Source organism: Hypanus sabinus, chromosome 1, assembly GCF_030144855.1.
Source record: "Hypanus sabinus isolate sHypSab1 chromosome 1, sHypSab1.hap1, whole genome shotgun sequence".
Taxonomy (NCBI): Eukaryota; Metazoa; Chordata; class Chondrichthyes; order Myliobatiformes; family Dasyatidae; genus Hypanus; species Hypanus sabinus.
This window is the reverse complement of record NC_082706.1, coordinates 125,775,929-125,795,466: the sequence shown is the minus strand read 5'-3', so window position 1 is coordinate 125,795,466 and position 19,538 is coordinate 125,775,929. Positions and strand designations below refer to the sequence as shown.

Sequence of the window (19,538 nt, the reverse complement as noted above, 5' to 3'; positions counted from 1 at the left end):
GGATCATTGTCTTGTTGCATTATCCAACTTCTGTTATGCTTTAGGTGATGGGTCCACTACCCTGACATTCTCCTGTAAAATGTCTTGATAGAATTTTGAATTTATTGTTCCCTCAACAATTGCAAGCTGTCCAGACCCTGAGGCAGCAAAGCAGCCTTCCACCATACTTCACAGTTGGGATGAGGTTTTGAAGCTGGTGTGCACAGTCTTTTTCCCTCCAAACATAGCAATATGCATTTCTGACAAAACATTCACGTTTTTTTTTTCATCTGTCCAAGAACATTATTCCAAAAGCATTGTAAAACATCCAGGTAGTCTTCTGCAAACCTGAGACATGCAGCAATGCATTTTTTGGAGAGCAGTGGTTTCTTCCGTGGTGTCAGTGTTTTATTTTAATAATGGACACATGAACAGAGATTTTAGCAAGTTCTTGAGTTTTCTACAGGTCTTTTGCTATGACTGTTCGGTTGTTTTTCATCTTCTTCAGCATTGCTTACTGTGTTCTTGGTGTGATCTCTGCAGGATGCCCACTCCTAGGAAGAGTAGCAACAGTACTGAATTTGCTCCATTTGTAGACAATTTCTCTTACTGTGGACTGATGTACACTCAGGTTTTTAGAAAAAAACTTTTGTCGCCTTTTCCAGCTTTATGCACCTCTACAATTCTTCTTTAAGGTCTTCTGAAAGTTGTTCTGATCGAGAAGTGCTAGACATAAATGGATCTTTCTTGAGAAGAGCAGGCTCTGTCAGTAATCTGATTTTGTGTGCCTTTTTTTTTATAGGGCAGGGCACCTGTACAACCCAAACCTCCAATCTCATTTCATTGATTAGAACACCTGAATCCAAATAGCTTTTGTGAAAGGCATTAGCCTAAAGGTTCACAAACTTTTTTCCAACAAATACATGTAATATTGGATCATATTTTCAATCAATAAATGAACAAGTATAATGTTTTTGTGTTATTTATTTAATTGAGTTTTCATTATCTAGTTTTAAGACTTACATGAAGATCTGATCACATTTTAGGTCACATTTTTGCAGAATTAGAGAAAATTCGACAGGGTTCACAAACTTTCCAGCACCACTATTTATTAATTTAAAATTAATTCCACAAACACTGCATATTTTAATATACCAATATAGTTACTAGTAAAAAAGCAACACATTACAATGTCAAATTAACTGGTTTTTGTCAACAAAGAAAATTATCTTCTCAAATGAACGATCCTGCATATTACTGGCTTAATCACTTTCATAGCCATAGCCAAAGAACAACTGGAATATGTCTAATATCTTTAGATCTTTAAATAGTGTTCAAACATCCGAGAGATCGTTATTAGTATTTTGTATGTGCTGGTGAGGGGCTTTGAACTGGTTTAAAAATTCTTAGCAAAAGTTATCAGTTTTGAATGAAAAAAAATCAAGCATTCCAACTCCCCGATTATATCTCATCAAAAGATCAGCACATTTGGTATTCTACTCAAATTAATTCTTGCCCTTACCTCTGAAGCTCCAGCTATCTTTAATTGTAAAGTTCCCTTTCTGTCTTTGTCATCACTGTTCGAATACTGAATCGTCTGCACTTGGTTGAAATTAGCCAGGTGAGTTGGCTGTGAACAAAAACAGTTTTCTTTAAATTACTACAACAATTAATAAAAGACTAAGTTGTGTGTGTCCTTCCAATAACGTCCCACCAGCAAAAACTAACAGGCCCCAGGGAACAAAATCTCCACATAACAAAAAACAAATCACTCTTTTTATTTTGAAGCTCAGAGATCAGATTCACAAGTAATTACAAGACTTTGGCAGGATAATTAAAGATTGAAAGATGTCATGCAGTTCTGAATGTAAATAATTCTCTAAAGATATTAAATACAGTAAATAAAAATTGATTGCTGTAATATATTCCAAATTAACTGTCCTGATGCCCGTTTGATCCATAATCACGTACAAAAACATGACCAAACTAAACTCTTGACCTCAACCCCACCATGGTGCCTGCATGCACCTTCTCTGTAACCGTAACACTATATTCTATATATTGTTAACACTTTATTGTTGTACTACCACAACGTACTTATGTTTTGAAGTGAGAATGGATAGCTTGCAAAACTAAGTTTTTCCACTCCCTCAGTACAAGCAATATTAATAAAACAATTACCAAAAGTAGTTCTAAATAAAAGAAATAAATGAGGATTATTGTTATCTTGAGAAAATCTGATAAAGCTGCAGTGATCTAGTGAATGGTGTTGTTGCAGCAGTTAAGAAAATAGTGCAGAGACCTTGATGAACAATCCAGAGGTTAGATTTCAAATCTCACCATGGCAGCTGTGGAATTTAAGTTCCATTAATAATCTTGTAATTTGGAACAAAAAAAAGTACACATAAGGTTTAATAACAATGGAAAAACTCACTGGACTGTCTTGAAAACTGATCTAAGATCAAACAAAGACAAAATAAAACTAATAATTCTCATATAAAAGGATAAATTCTCAGACTGTGTGCTTAGCCCCCTGCTCTACTCAGTTTACAATTATGACTGAGTGGCTAAGCATAGGTCCAATGCCATATTCAAGTTTGTTAACGACACCACTGTCATAGGCCGAATTAAAGGTGGTGATGAATCAGCATATAGGAGGGAGATTGAAAATCTGGATCAGTGGTGCCATAACAATAATCTCTTACTCAATGTCAGCAAGACCAAGGAGTTAATTATTGACTTCAGGAGAAGGAAACTAGAGGTCCATGAGGCAATACTCATCACAGGATCAGAGGTGAAGAGGGTCATCAACTTTAAATTTCTTGGTGTTATTATCCTGTCCTGAGCCCAGCACACAATGGCACTACAAAGAAAGCACAGCTTCCTTAGGAGATTGTGGAGATTCAGCATGACATATAAAACTTTGACAAACTTTTATAGATGTGCAGTGGAGAGTATATTGACTAGCTGCATCACAGGCTGCTATGGAAACACTAATGTCCATGAATGGGAAATCCTACAAGAAGTAGTGGATACGGCTTAGTCCATCATGGGCAAAGCCCACCCAATCTTTGAGCACATCTACATGAAATTCTGTTGCAGGAAAGCAGCATCCATCATCAGCGACCCCATCACTCAGGACATGCTCTCTTCTCCCTGCTGCAATCAGGAAGAAAGTACAGGTTCGGGAACGGTTACTATTCCTCAACCATCAGGCTCTTGAACCAAACTTCACTTGCCCCATCACTGAGATGTTCCCACACCAATGGACTCACTTTCAAGGATTCTTTATCTCATCTTCTCGATACTTATTTATTTATCATTTTTATTCCTCTCCTTTTGTATTTGCAGCTTGCTGTCTTCTGCATACTGGCTGAATGCCCAAATTAAGTGGTCTTTCATTGATTTTGTTATGTTATTATTCTATAGATTCATTAAGTATGCCCAGAAGAAAATGAACCTCAGGGTTGCATATGGTGACATATATGTACTTTGATAATACATTAGTTATCTGCTGCTGCATTACCAGCAGTTATGGTCGAAATGACAATAAAAGCAATTTGACTTGACTTGGCTTGATATACATTGAAAGAACGAAACATGCATCAAAATGTCATTTTGCTTCAGGTCAGATCAGTGAGGAGTGTTCTGGGCATTCTGCAAGTGCATCACCCTTCTGGCACCAACATAGAATGCCCACAATTCAATAACCCTAACCTGTATGTCTTTGAGATGTGAGAGGAAACCGGAGCACCTGGAAGAAACCCACATGGTTATGGAAAGAACATACAAACTCTTTATAGGCAGTGGCAGGAATTGAATCATGATCAGTAATTGCTGAGACTGTAAAGTTGTGCACTTTACTATGCTACTGTACTGTCCATATTTCATATCTTCTCTTTTGTTCAACTTTTCTTTGTTACGTAATTGCGTAAACCCAGTTATACCACTAAACTTTTCTAATTCTAGCAAAAGTTATTCAACTCAAAGCAAATGCTACCTGACCTGTTGAATATTTCATGAATCTGTTTTTATTGCTTAAATTTTTAAATGCTTTCTCATGATGCAATTCTCTTTAAAAATAAGTGCAATGGTCTACTCCAACAACCTGTATTGTAATTATCATTAAAAGCTGCTGATCCTGCGGAAAATCAAAGGAAATCAAAATATCTCTACTACAGCAATCATTTTAAAAAGAATGGATATTAAGACACCATTTGATCACCATAAATAAAACATTCCGAAAGATGGCGCTCCAAGCAAAGTATCAGTGTTTTAAAGAAAAACATTCTCCATTTTTCTTTACTTGAGAATACCCTGAAGCACTTTACCTGCTACTTTCCCATAGGCAGCTCTCCCAAAGAGCAACAATATAAAAACCAAATAATCAGTTCAGTTGAAAAAGATTGAGAGAAAAAAACACAACACTCTAGTAATCATTATCGTTCACCAAAAGGAACACCCCAGCATTTTTTCAGAATTGTGTACACAAGAACAAAAAAAGTTATAAAAATTTCAATACTGATCATTGAAACTTTCATTAATTAAACCCTTAATGGGGCATTTTTTACATGATTCACAAACAGGTTCAAAGGCATACACATGCACACAGATTATTGATTAACTTATCATTAATGGACTGCAGTTGTGTCTGACAAACCACTAACTCACATTGTTTTCCAGTTACTGTTGCTACACTAGATCAAATTCAGTTTAAATGAGTTCAAATTTTGGCAAGTGATATGACCTAAGTACACAAGACCATTGACCAGTAACAAACTGAAACCATTGCTTAGCCTCTTCTGTTTTCTAAAGCAACTTTATGAATGCATACTCTGTTTGGATCCATCTATGTCTCCAAGGCTCTACTGACTAAATGTTTGTTAATAACTAATTACTTCTGTAGATTTTCTAAAATGTGCTGAATCACTAAAAACTTTACATTTGGTTTTATACAATTAATTAGAATTTCCAGTGTCACTTCCCCATGGCTACTCCAGCATAAGTTGCTGTATTTACAAGTGCAAAACCTGAGCAAAAAATACCAGGTTTTATTGTTAAATATACAAACAACCGTGGGGCTATCTAACACAACTATCAAATATTTATTCAGGAATAGTTTTTTCCTGACTGCCCTCAGATTTCTGAATGGACAATAAACTCATAATACATCAAATTCACTTTTTTGTTCTCTTGTTTCACTATTTAATACTATATAGATATATCATTTTAAATTACGTATTGCATTGTACTGCTGCCTCAAAACACAAAATTTCATGATGTGCCAGTGATATTAAACCTGATTCTGATTTAAAGAAATAGAACAATTATTTCACAGAAAGTGAGCAAGTTACTTGTTTTGAAAGAAACTATTATTTTTTTAATCAATTACTATTAAAGAAAAGGAAGATTACAACAGAATAATCAATGAAAGCTTTTCTGACAAAGAAATCAATTTACCTAATGTGTCACCCACCAGTTCTTTTTCAGACATGACATATTCAGACTAATTACAAAATAAGTCTTCAATAATACCATCTAAAATAAAATAAATAACCATTAGGGAAATCTCCTAACGCCTCTAGTAATCTCCTCATCACAGTTGTGTTGAATATAGAAAAGGAAGGTGCCTTTTTTTTTCCAGCGTTGAACTTGTTACTCTTATAGAAAACAGCAACCGGCCTCAAAGACACAAAACAAAGGAGAGGAAAAATGGCAAAGACTCCTCTTGATCTTTAACCGATAACCATATGTGACTGTTCATGGTCAACAGGCAATGACAGGATTGAGTCACAGCTGAAAGACAGGCCTGGGCTCACAAATAAAAAGACAGCTGGGTAGGGTGCTTGGTTGCTGCCTGTCCAATAAAGTTGCATTCCATTTGAGCCTACATCCTCAGAAGAGAATGGAGAAGACACAAAAACTGTACTATGTTAAATAAAGATGAAAAAATGTGATCTAGCAGTTCTCCATGTAGGAAATTAGTATACTACAGTTCAAGAATTGTATTTGCTTGATAAAAGTGTTTATCTCATTTTATTTGAAGATACACTTTGTATTTTACAATCCTATGTTCTCAGATTATGCACCATTCTCCCAGACGGCCCAACTGTTCAATTTACCTATGAATGTACATGGGGTGAAATAATTAATCCAAGATGGTCAAGTGTTGTAGCAGAGACCCAGTTCATTTTCTTCAGTATTTCTTCATCATTATGAAAAGCTTATATTCTATCTGAATGCATCAAATGAAATATCCATCTTACCATTACAGGTGACCCTCTTGTTACGGTCCTTCAGGTAATGTGAACTTACCCTTGCAAAATTCACAAACCACTACTCAGAAAATTGGGAAATGGAATAAAATTCACTCTTACAGAATTTGTGGGGGTGGGGTGGGGAAGAGTGAATAACTTTTTTAAAACTTGCATCTCCTGTCACATACACAGGTCACACAGCTTTGTTAATTGGAAAATCACAATATAGATAGCTTTCGAGGAACACCACCACTTATGTCACCTGTGGAATGGTGTCGCAGCAACAACCTGGGCTCTCAATATCATTAAGACAACAGAGCTGATTGTGGACTTCAGGAAGGGTAAGATGAAGGAACACGTACCAATCCTCATAGAGGGATCAGAAGTAGAGAGAGTGAGCAGCTTCAAGTTCCTGGGTGTCAAGATCTCTGAGGATCTAATCTGGTTCCAGTATACTGATGTACAGTCGGCCCTCCTTAACTGTGAAATCCAAATGCGCAAATTCAACCAACCGCGAATCACGAAAACCCGGAAATGCTCTTCCAGCATTTGTTGTTCGAGCATGGGCAGACTTTTTTTTCTTGTCATTATTCCCTAAACAATGCAGTATAACAACTATTTTACATAGCATTTACATTGTATTAGGTACTATAAGTAATCTAGAGATGATTTAAAGTATACAGGAGGATGTGTGTGGGTTATCGTGGATCGGGATCGAAAAAAAATCGGATGTTCTCTTACTAAGAAAGATGGAACAGGTACATCTGGTATTATTTATCATCAGTTAGTCAAATGTTTGTCTTAGTATATAGTATGTATTTTACCTTTCTATGCATATAAAACACTTAAGAATGTATGTTTCAGCACCGGGCTCGGGAACAGAAGTTCTCGGGACTCAGGACAGACCGCTCCCGAGTGCGCTCTCCACCGTGCCAAGTTGATGTGGAGGATCAAAAACCCAAAACCCAATATTTAAACCACCGCGTTGCTTAATAATAATTGTAGCTTTCATCAGGGCAGAGCCTTTCTCACTTTATCCTTTAAAATTGTTCTGATCGTTGACTAACGTAGCCTAACTCTTTTCCAATGACTGATGGTGTTTCACCTCTTTCCGATTGCTTTATTATTTCCACTTTATTTTCAATCGCGTTCATGATTACTTTTGTGAACAGAAATACTACGGATTCAGATCTCTGCCTCCAGGTCCTAATGTCCATCGCACTGAGACAGATTAAATAAGGTCTGGGGTTTCGCTGGGTCCTAAGGTCCATCACATTTAGACAGGTTGAATAAGGGACTTGAGCATCCGCGAATTTTGGTATCCGTGAGGGGTCCTGGAACCAATCCCCCATGGATAAGGAGGGCCAACTGTAGTGATAAAGAAGGAAAGACAGTGGCTATACTTTACACAAAGTACATTGCAGATGCTGTGGTCAAAGCAACACGTACAACCCTCCCTCTTCAGTCTTGACAAAGGGTCTCGGCCCGAAACGCTGACAGCTCGTTTCTACAGATGCTGCCCGACCTGCCGCGTTCCTCCAGCATGTAGTATTATTGGCTATGCTTTAGTAGGAGTTTGAAGCGATTTGGCACGTCAACAAATACACTCAAAAACTTCTATAGTTGCACCATGGAGAGCATTCTGACAGGCTGCATCACTGTCTGGTATGAAGGGGCAACAGCACAGGACCGAAAGAAGCTGCAGAGGTTGTAAATCTAGTCAGCTCATTCTTGGGTTGCAGCCTACAAAGTGTCCAGGACACCTTTAGGAAGCAGTGTCTCAGAAAGGCAGCATCCATTATTAAAGACCTCCAGCAGCCAGGGCATGCCCTTTTCTCACTGTTACCATCAGGTAGGAGGTACAGAAGCCTGAAGGCACACACTCAGCAATTCAGGAACAGCTTCTTCCCCTCTGCCATCCGATTCCTTAATGGACTTTGAAGCTTTGGACACTACCTCAGTTTTTTAAAAATATACAGTATTTCTGTTTTTGCAAATTTTTAAAAATGATCTATTCAATATACGTAATTGATTTACTTGTTTATTCGTTATCACTCTCTCTCTCTCTGCTAAATTATGTATTGCATTGAACTGCTGTTGCTAAGTTAACAAATTTCACATCACATGCTGGTGATAATAAACCTGATTCTGATTCTGTATGGTCTTCGAATACATGAAAAGGCTGAGTATGGTGCGACTACTGCCCTGAGCTACATATATTTCAATGCAAGAAGTATCACAGGAAAGGAGGATAGTCATGGTGAAGATGAGGTAGCTGGCTTACTAACAGGCAATTTGTAGTGAGGAGAGGCTACTGTTAGAGCGGACAGAATTGACAAGAGTGAACACAGGACTGAAGGTGTTGTATTTAACTGTGCGCAGTATATGGGACAAGGGAGATGAATTTGTAGCATGGTTGCAGATTGGCAGGTATGATGTTTTAGGCATAACTGAATCATTGCTGAAAGAGATTATAGCTTAGAGCTTAATGTCCAGAAACACTGTATTGAAAAAACAGGTAGGAAGGCAGAGAGTGTGGCATTGTTCTGTTTGTAAAAAATGAAATCAAATCATTAGAAAGAGGTGACATAGGGTTGAAAGGTGTTCAATCATTGTGGACAGAGCCAAGCAACTGAAAGGGTAAAAAGACCCTGATGGGAGCTGTATACAGACGCCCAAACAGTAGTATGGATGCGGCCGACAAATTACACTGGGAGATAGTAAATACATGTCAAAAGGGCAATGTTACAATAGTCATGGAGGACTTCAATATGCAGGTAAAAGAACCTTAGGGCAAGTGATCACAACATGATCGAATTCACCCTGAAATTTGAGATGCTGCTGCTAAAAGTGTATCAGTATTACAGTGGAGTAGAGGGAATTACAGAGGCATGAGAGAGGAGTTGGCCAGGATTGATTAGAAAAGAACAGTAATAGGGATGGCAGCAGAACAGCAACGGTTGGAATTTCTGAAAGCAATTTGGAAGACACGGGATATGTATTTCCCAAAGAGGAAGAAATACTCTAAAGGAAAGATGGCTAATAAAAGAAGTCAAAGCTAACATAAAGGCAAAAGTGAGGGCATATAATAGGACAAAGATTAGAGGGAAGTTAGAGGATTTGGAAGGTTTCAGAAACCAACAGCGGTTACTAAAAAAGTCATTAAGAAGTAAAGATGGAATACAAAAGTAAGCCAGCCAATAATATTAAAGAGTATACTGTACGTTTTTTCAGATACATAAAGTGTAAAAGAAAGGCAAGAGTGGATATCAGACCACTGGAAAACAAGTGCTGGAGATGTAGTAATGGGGAACAACGAAATGGCAGGCAAACTGAATAAGTATTTTGCGTCAAGTCTTCAAGGAAGACACGAGCAGTATGGTGGAAGTTCCAAGTGTTAGGGGTCATGAAGTGTGTGAAGTTACCCTAACTATAGAGATGGTTCTTGGGAAACTAAAAGGTCTGAAGGGAGACAAATCACTTGGACCAAACGGTGTACACTAAGGTTCTGAAAGAAGTGGCTGAAGAGATAGTGGAGGCATTAGTAATGATCTTTCAAGAAACAATAGATTCTGGAATGGTTCTGGAAGACTGAAAAATTGCAAATGTCATTCTACTCTTCAAGAAGGGAGAGAGGCAGAAAAGGAAGGAAACTATAGGCCACTTAGACCGACCTCAGAGGATGGAAAGATGTTGGAGTTGATTATTTAAGAATGGTCTCATGCTACTTAGAGGCACATGATAAAATAGGCTTTGGTCAGCAAGGGAAAATCTTGCTTGACAAATCTGTTGTAATTCTTTTAAGAAATAACAAACAGGATAGACAAAGGAAAATTAGTTGATGTTGCATACTTGGATTTTCAGAAGGCCTTTGACAAGGTGCCACACATAAGGCTACTTAACAAGCTCATTGTATTACAGGAAAGATACTAGCATGGATTCAAGATTGGCTGGTTGGCAGGAGGCAAAGAGTGAGAATAAAGGGAGCCTTTTCTGATTGGCTGTCAATGACAAGTGGTGTTCCACAAGGTTCTGTGTTTTTAGGTTATATGTCAATGATTTGGATAATGGAATTGATGACTTGTTGCAAAGTTTGCAGGTGATACGAAGATAGATGGAGGTGTAGGCAGTTTTGAGGAAGTAAAGAGGCTGAAGAAGGACAGACAGATTAGGAGAATGGATGAAGAAATGGCAGATGGAATATGGAGTGTATGGTCATGTGCATTGGTAGAAGAAATGAAAGGGCCATTTTCTAAATGGAAAGAAAATACAAAAACCTGAGGTGCAAAGGGACTTGGGAGTCCTTGTGCAGGATTCCCTAAGGTTAATTTGCAGGTTGAGAATGTGGTGAGGAAGGCCAATGCAATGTTAGCAATCATTCCAAGAGTTTGTGAAATGTGTGCAGGATAGTTTTTTGCAACAATACATAGAAGTACCGACTAGAGATGGGGCAGTGTTGGATCTCCTGTTAGGGAATGCGATAGGTCAGCTGACAGATGTATGTGTTGGGGAGCACTTCGGGTCCAGTGATCACAATAGCATTAGCTTCAATATAATTATGGAGAAGGACAGGACTGGACCTAGAGTTGAGATTTTTGATTGGAGAAAGGCTAACTTTGAGGGGATGCGAAGGGATTTAGAGAGAGTGGATTGGGTCAAGTTGTTTTATGGGAAGGATGTAATAGAGAAATGGAGGTCATTTCAGGGTGAAATTATGAGGGTACAGAATCTTTATGTTCCTGTTAGGGTGAAAGGAAAGGTTAAAGGTTTGAGAGCACCATGATTTTCAAGGGATATTAGAAATTTGGTTCAAAAAAAGAGGGATGTCTACAATAGATATAGGCAGCATGGAGTAAAGGAATTGCTCGAGGAATATAAAGAATGTAAAAGGAATCTTAAGAAAGAGATTAGAAAAGCTAAAAGAAGATACGAGGTTGGTTTGGCAAATAAGGTGAAAGTAAATCCGAAAGGTTTCTACAGTTATATTAAAAGCAAGAGGATAGTGAGGGATAAAATTGGCCCCTTAGAGAATCAGAGTGGTCAGCTATGTGTGGAACCGAAGGAGATGGGAGAGATTTTGAATGATTTCTTCTCTTCGGTATTCACTAAGGAGAAGGATATTGAATTGTCTAAGGTGTGGGAAACAAGTAAGGAAGTTATGGAACCTATGACAATTAAAGAGGTGGAGGTACTGGCGCTTTTAAGAAATTTAAAAGTGGATAAATCTCCGGGTCCTGACAGGATATTCCCCAGGACCTTTAGGGAAGTTTGTGGGTCAGCTGGAGACGCTCATGGAGTGAGTACTGTTTTGGATTCGCTCCATAACTTTTACTTTTTTTAACCTTTGATCACCCTTATTCAGCTTATTTTTACCTATACCGAAAGTTTCTTTATTCTTTTTTTTTTGGATTTCCTGCCAAGCGTTTGTTGTGAACTTTTGATGATATGCAAACAGAAATGTCTCTCAGGTCTAAGGGACGGGATCCCGGACGTAATCCGAACGGTAACGGAAAAAAGCAGGCTCCGACACAACAAACACCATTAACTTTTGAATTGTTTATGGAGGTTTTGAATCAAAAATTTGCTGAACTACAACAATTTTTTAAAGAAGATATAAAGGTTTTTCAAGAGTACATGGTTAAGACGGATTTAGTAATTAAACAGCAACAAGCTCTTATTATGTCTCTGCAAGAAGAAGCTCGGAAGCGAGATTTGACTATTGGAAAACTGCAACAGGATTTAATTTCGACCATTAAGCTGATGGAAGCCCTTAAAGCCAAGAGTGACGATTTTGAGAATCGCTCCAGAAGACAGAACGTACGTATACTTGGTCTTCCAGACGGCATAGAAAAAGATGACCCTTCGAAATATTTTGCTCAACTTTTAAAAGAAGCGTTTCCGACAATTTTCCCGAATAACCCCCCTTTATTGGATCGGGCACATAGAATTTGGCGTCGGTCACTGAGTGTTACAGACAAACCTTCGGTGATAATTGTCCGGTTCCATTATGTACATGACAAAGAACAAGTTATAAGAGCAGCTCGTCGACTAGGAATGATTAAAATCAAAGATTTTTCCTTCCGCCTGATCGAAGATTTTAGTTCAGATCTTTTAAAAAGAAGGCTTCTTTTTAAACCGTTGATGGCTGAATGTTATGAGAAAAATCTGAAACCTGCGCTTCTATACCCTGCGAAGCTTCGAATTTCTCCGTCGAATGCTCCACGACAAGTTTTCCTTTCAACTTCAGAAGTGAGAAAATATCTGGAGGAGAACTTCCCTACTGCTACAGACACCAGTCTTTAATAAATGATTGATTCTGATCGTATAAGATGGTTCTCGATCTCTTAAACCAGAATTATAATCTGGTTATTGGTGTAGGTTCATCCTACACTTTATACTCAAGTTAAAGTGTGTTTGCGTCATGTTAATTGTTTTGCCTTATACACTTTAATCATTTAACTACATACTTGTCTATTAACTTTGTTCCTTTGAAGGTATATTTTTAATTCTTTGAAGGTAAATTTTTCCTTGATTAAGATGGTGGTTTTTTGGAAAAGATTTTTGGTTTTGCTTAAGATGGCATTATGTTTATATTTTTCGTGTTTCTCCCAGACAATGGTATCGCTTATCTCAGCTTAAATATTTTTTGTTTTGTCTGGGCCAGAGCCCGAGTTATAATTGTTTTTAGTGATTATATTTTTATTCTTTTTACAACTAACTATACTTAGAAATATGGTTTTTATTATAGCGATTTTATTTTTAAAGTCGGGGTGATTCTTTTATATATATCCTTTTTATATGGAGTGTTCTTCAGCTGACATGGGGGTAGGATTAGTCTTACTTTTTCTCTTTTTAAGTCATATTTTGGCTTTTTCTCGGGGGGTGGGGGGATGGTCTGTTTTCTAATTCTATTTTTTTTGTACCAGTTTGTGTCAGTTTTTTTATTCGGGCTGTTTTTGAACTTCAAATATGTCTGTGTTGTCGTCACTTCCGGGTCTTCTCACTACTTTTGTTCCTCTTCCGGGTGCATGAGTTTATAAGTTGGTTAACCCTTTCTATACCAAAGGGTTGATTATAGAATTATGGCTCAGACCATTAATTTTGTGTCTTGGAATACTAATGGTTTAAATCATCCAATTAAACGAAAGAAGATTTTCAAAGTATTCCAAAGACTTAATGCTCATATCATTTTTGTACAAGAAACTCATGTGAGGAGGGAGGACAAATTTCGTTTTTTTAGATTTTGGCGGGGTCAACAGTATCATGCAAATTCGAATGCTAAAGTAAAAGGAGTTTCAATTTTTATTGACTCCTCTATTTCATTTGTTCAACATGATATTTTTTCGGATCCGAATGGCAGATATCAATAAATTAGAGAGAGTGCAGAGAGGATTTACTAGGATGTTACCTGGGTTTCAGCAATTAAGTTACAGAGAAAGGTTGAACAAGTTAGGTCTCTATTCATTGGAGCGTAGAAGGTTGAGGGGGAATTTGATCGAGGTATTTAAAATTTTGAGAGGGATAGATAGAGTTGACGTGAATAGGCTGTTTCCATTGAGATTAGGGGAGATTCAAATGAGAGGATATGATTTGAGAGTTAAGCGGCAGAAGTTGAAGGGAAACACGAGGGGGTATTTCTTTACTCAGAGGGTGATAGCTGTGTGGAATGAGCTTCCTGTAGAAGTAGTAGAGGCCAGTTCAGTTGTGTCATTTAAGGTAAAATTGGATAGGTATATGGACAGGAAAGGAGTGGAGGGTTATGGGCTGAGTGCGGGTAGGTGGGACTAGGTGAGATTAAGGGTTCGGCACGGACTAGGAGGGCCAAGATGGCCTGTTTCCGTGCTGTGATTGTTATATGGTTATATGGTTATATGGACTAGAAAACAAAAATAAGGATGCAATGTTCAGACTTTATAAGGCAATGGCGAATGTGAGCAGTTTTGGGCCTCTTATTTTAGAAAGGATGTGCTGAAACTGGAGAGGGTTCAAAGGAGGTTCACAAAAATGATTCCAGGATTCAATGGCTTTTCATATGAAGAATGTTTTATGGCTCTGGGGCTGTAGTCACTAGAATTCAGAAGAATAAGGGGTGACCTCATTGAAACCTATCGAATGGTGAAAGGCCTTGACCATGGATGTGGAAAGGATGTTTCCTATGGTGGGAGAGTCTAAGACCAGAGGACACAGCCTCAGAGTAGAGATGTGTCCCTTTAGAACTGAAGTGAGAAAGAATTTCTTTAACCAGAGTGGTAAATCAGTGGAATTCTTTGCCACAGGCAGCTGTGCTGGCCAAGTCTTTATGTCTATTTAAGGCAGAAGTTTATAGATTCTTGATTGATCAGGCCATGAAGAGACATGGAGAGAAGACAGGATACTGGGGCTGAGAGAAAAATAGGATCAGCCATGATGAAATGGTGGAGCCGACTCGATGGGCCAAATGGCCTAATTCTGCTCCTGTATTTTATGGTCTTATGGAATGCAAACATTTTAATAGACAAAATATAATTTTTTTTCAGTTGTATTGTTTCTAGTTTAAAATATTAAAAATGCCAGATACAAAGAAAGATAATTTAAAAATATAGATAGTAGCAAAGCAATTGCTTAACAGGTATTTCCCATTTGAATTTCATTTGTTTTTGCGGTAATTAATTTCCTCTTTAGGCATATGTGAACTAATTAGTCAGGGCACAATGCAAAATTCTGTACAAGAGGGCAGATATCTGATCCATCAGAATTCAAAGAACAAGAAAGAGAAAGCAAATTGACCAGTATGAGCCTGTAGAAATACACCTATGTACTGACCTGAAATACTAACAAATAAATAGAGAAGTGATACCAATATTTCAATACCGGGTGCAATAGAGTTAAATCAAAACTTTTATTTCAGTTGAAAGATGCTGCATTCAAAATAACTGATCCTTTTATGTTCGAAATATTGATGGGTTATCTTTTATTCTGATTTGCAACTTCTAAAATATTTTTCATTTGAATTCAACCCTTCTGATTGCATGGAATCATATTACAATGGAGCAGCTTATTACTCTATTTGCCACATGACATTCTTGACCATTATAATGAACTGCACACCAAAAACATTTCATGTGCCCTGGTTTCTCTGCAAATTAGCTTAAATTTGATTTGCTCCCAGTTGAGACAAATCTAATCTGCAATATTTCCTGAAGTATCATGAGCAAAATAGAACATAGCAACCTAGCTGAGGCTTTTCTACACCATGCCAATATTCACAACACAGAACATAGAATAGTACAGCACATTATAGGCCCTTCGACCCACAATGTTGTGCCGACCCTCAAACCCTGCATCCCATATAACACCCCAACTTAAATCTCTCCATGTACTTGTCTAGTAGTCTCTTAAACTTCACTAGTGTATCCGCCTCCACCACTGACTCAGGCAGTGCATTCCACGCATCAACCACTCTCTGAGTGAAAAACCTTCCTCTAATATCCCCCTTGAACTTACCTTAAACCCCTTGAACCTCCCCTTACCTTAAAGCCATGTCCTCTTGTACTGAGCAGTGGTGCCCTGGGGAAGAGGCTCTGGCTGTCCACTCTGTCTATTCCTCTTAATATCTTGTACACCTCTATCATGTCTCCTCTCATCCTCCCTCTCTCCAAAGAGTAAAGCCCTAGCTCCCTTAATCTCTGATCATAATCCATACTCTCTAAACCAGGCAGCATCCTGGTAAATCTTCTCTGCACCCTTTCCAATGCTTCCACATCCTTCCTATAGTGAGGCGACTAGAACTGGACATAGTACTCCAAGTGCGGCCTAACTAGAGTTTTATAGAGCTGCATCATTACATCGCGTCTCTTAAACTCTATCCCTCGAATTTTGAAAGCTAACACCCCTATGAACACCCTTTTGAAAGCTTTCTTAACTACCCTATCTACCTGTGAGGCAACTTTCAGGGATCTGTGGACATGTACCCCCAGATCCCTCTGCTCCTCTACACTACAAACTCAAAGATTTCATACACTTCTTCCAAAAAATACTATTTTATCCTGCCTGTTCCGCTTATAGAGATGTTGTTCGCTTTGTATGTAGTTTGTTTTGTACAAACATCACTTTCTGTTCATAAGCTGGTTTTACATGATTTCCTGTGCAGGTTAATTTGGATTTTGAAAACATGGTAGAAAGACATCCATTTTCATTCCCTCTCTATTTGCTCTTGATACAGCAGTATCTGAATCTTAAGCTTTCTTAATATTGGTAAACATTTAGTAACAAATCATAAATACGAGAAAATCTGCAGATGCTGGAAATCCAAAGCAACACACACAAAATGCTGGAGGAGCTCAGCCAGTCAAATATCATATATGGAAATGGATAAACAGTTGACAGCTTGGGCTGAGACCCTTCTTCAGGATGGAAAAGAAAGGGGGAGGACACTAGAAAATAAAAGACAGGGAGAAGGGGAAGGATATCTCAAAAGATGATAAGCTGAAGCCAGGTGGGTTGGAAAGATAAAGGGCTGGAGAAGAAGTACAATTTGTAGATGTACTTTGAAGGAAGTATTATGTTTATCATTCATTCTGATTGCCAAAAGCTATAAAAGCTAGCACACAAAAAATGTTCACATTATTGAAGTGCTTAGCTCACATTGTAACATAAAACTGTAACATAACTTAGCTTGAATTGTAACATAAAAGACACAGCCACTGTGTATTTTTCCAGAGACTGATGGAACTAGTAGAGTTCCTCAAGATCCAACTAATGGCATTCCTTAAAGAAAATCCTTGACCCTGTACCAACCATTGCACAATCATGTTACCCTGAAATCAAGAGGGATATTTACAGCAAAAACATGTAAGTGAGGTGATGGGATTGCTCCAGAAGTTGTAATATACCTGAAGGGCTGAATAATACCCTATGTCATAAAGGCAGTTAACATAAATTAGATAAATAATGTTGCTAGAGTAGCAGGAGTACCTTCGATATGTGAGTCACTGCCTTAACTCCCCACAGATTCCACATTTACATCATTGCTTGCTTTAATTGATGCAGCACCCAAATCATCAACCAGAGAGAACAGTTGATCAAGCAACCACCTTAACATTCACTTTCCACCACTAGTCCTTTAAAACATCAATAGCATGTGGCATCAATTGGTGCTCAGCAAAATTTTACTAAGTCTTTTTCAAAAGCACCAGAATGGATAAGGTAGTGTGTGCATGTGAACACTACTAATTGGAAGTTTCCCTCCAAATAATTTCTATAGATCACTATTTTCTTCATCTACATTAGGTACAAAATCCTAACTCCTATTCAACAGCCCCATGGAACAGCTTCAACAAAAGGACTCATGGCAGAAACTACTCAAAAGCATGATAGTGGAGGACACTGACCATGACCTCCACAGACCTCAAAAATATAATCCATATTTTACAAAGAAAGCTCTTCTGTTTGTTGGATTGGAAAAACATGCAGATTACTTAGGTGAACAAGCAAGAAATTACATACCATTGAACCTTTGTCTGTAAGGTAGCTGATACCCTCTTCTGGTCCAATTGCCAATTCCACTGAAATTATCCAGCTTGACTGGTAAAGATTAGAAGAAGAAATCAATTTCAGTGGTCAATTAATTCTGCTTTAAATCATGCATATTACAAAATCAAACTCTTCAAGTATCCTAGAAAGTTATGCATGTGCAGAATTATTGCATGTTCTTGGTACTGTACTGCAAAGAAAGTAACAAATACTTCTTTGTTGGCATTAAATTACTTGTCAAATTAAATCTGCGTGACCAATGCCAAAATACACATTACAGATCACCAATCCATAATTCCTTTGTAAATTCCTCTGTATTTTTGATAATTGTCATTAAAGACACAACTTAAAAGCAAATAATGTTAAAAGCTGGTGAACGGTGTTCTCAATAAAGGTACTGTAGGCTTAAAACTGAAATATTTTTGCACTTACAAAATATCACATTATCTTTCTCTTTTCACTGACATGCAATGTCTGACATTTTGTTACAATAATTCAGCTTTTCTATTTTAACGAATTGAATGTGATATCCTAAGTATGAGTTATAGACAATTCTGCTTTGCTGAGAACTTGATGCAAACTCTTGCTCTCTGTGTTGTACCAGGAAACAAATGCAAACCCGCTGCAATGAATCACCTGACGGCTTAATGTGGAAAGGCTTTCTGTGACAGCTAGTCATGGTGGTGCTGGGCCAACGGTATGGCTATTCAGCAAACTGGCTGACATGGAGATCATGGGACTTTGCTAGGAACTGGCAGTACCGATTCCTTGTGTGACTGACGCTCTGGAATGTGCTGGCTCTCTCATTCACATCATAGATGTATCTCTTTGGGAATGCCTGCAACGACTGTTGAGCTTGCCACTATGGAAAAATATCAGGTTGTGGAGAGCAATGCAGTCAAATAAAGGGATGGGAATACAGCAGTTTCTATGCATCTGTCAAGAGGTGAAGAGAGAGACTGTAGATCCATGCAATCTGTCAGTTCCTGGCAACAGCTCAAACTCACTATGTCCTGATCACGATATCCTTGCACTGCATGTCTAGTGCTCACAAGCAGGCTCTCCTATCAGGGCCAGTGGGCAGGGATGCTAGTTCTATGCATCAGATTGCATTATGCTCCAGCACAGCAGTACACTACAACAGGGAAGACAGCTACTTTTGCAGTTTCCAGAAAAGTCATTAACAGCTTAAGTTGATGTGTTTTATTTAAAAAAGGGACAGAAGTACACTCAAATGAGAGTTTGGACTCTAGCACCAAAACAAATTAGTGCTCTGTGGAGCAGTGTTATGAGGGTTCTGGATCATAGTTGAAATACTAATCTGATTTTTCTTTCAAATATCTTATTAATTATGAAGGAAACATGACAACATTGTATCAAAGGAGGACGGACTTTGTGATGTAACATAATCAACATTCATGCCACCATGAGCATTCATTTAATGCCTATTCATTAGTGAAATATTTCACTGGACATTTAAGGACTACTGTAAACCCATTTCAACATTTTATAAATAAATAATATAGTAATTCCACATTCCTTGATTAATTGTACAACGCTGGCTGGTGAAAATTATACGATTAAATTACAATTTAACAAGAGTGAGATGGCTGGAAGCATTTCCATCCAGTAAAATTTCTGCATGACTAACATTCTGATTAAGAATGAGAGAGCATCATGGGGAAATGAGAGCAATGTAGCAGGACAATTGCACAAATGGACAGAATTATTTTTAGCTACCAGGAAATTTGACTAATATATCTAACAAATTACATTTTTCAATTTTCAAAA

At 37.9% G+C, this 19,538-nt stretch overlaps 1 protein-coding gene across 15 annotated transcripts in view; it reads right to left on the bottom strand.

Annotated features, from left to right (window-relative positions):
- Positions 1–19,538, bottom strand: part of LOC132397252 (focal adhesion kinase 1) — a 545,830-nt gene that overhangs the window by 187,892 nt on the left and 338,400 nt on the right. For all 15 annotated transcript variants that reach the window (XM_059975823.1, XM_059975834.1, XM_059975802.1 and 12 more), the window contains 2 exons: positions 17,721–17,798; positions 1,502–1,609 (listed from right to left, as the gene is read on the bottom strand). In XM_059975823.1, the coding sequence (XP_059831806.1) occupies positions 1,502–1,609; positions 17,721–17,798 (186 nt within the window). The remainder of the gene's footprint in view (positions 1–1,501; positions 1,610–17,720; positions 17,799–19,538) is intronic.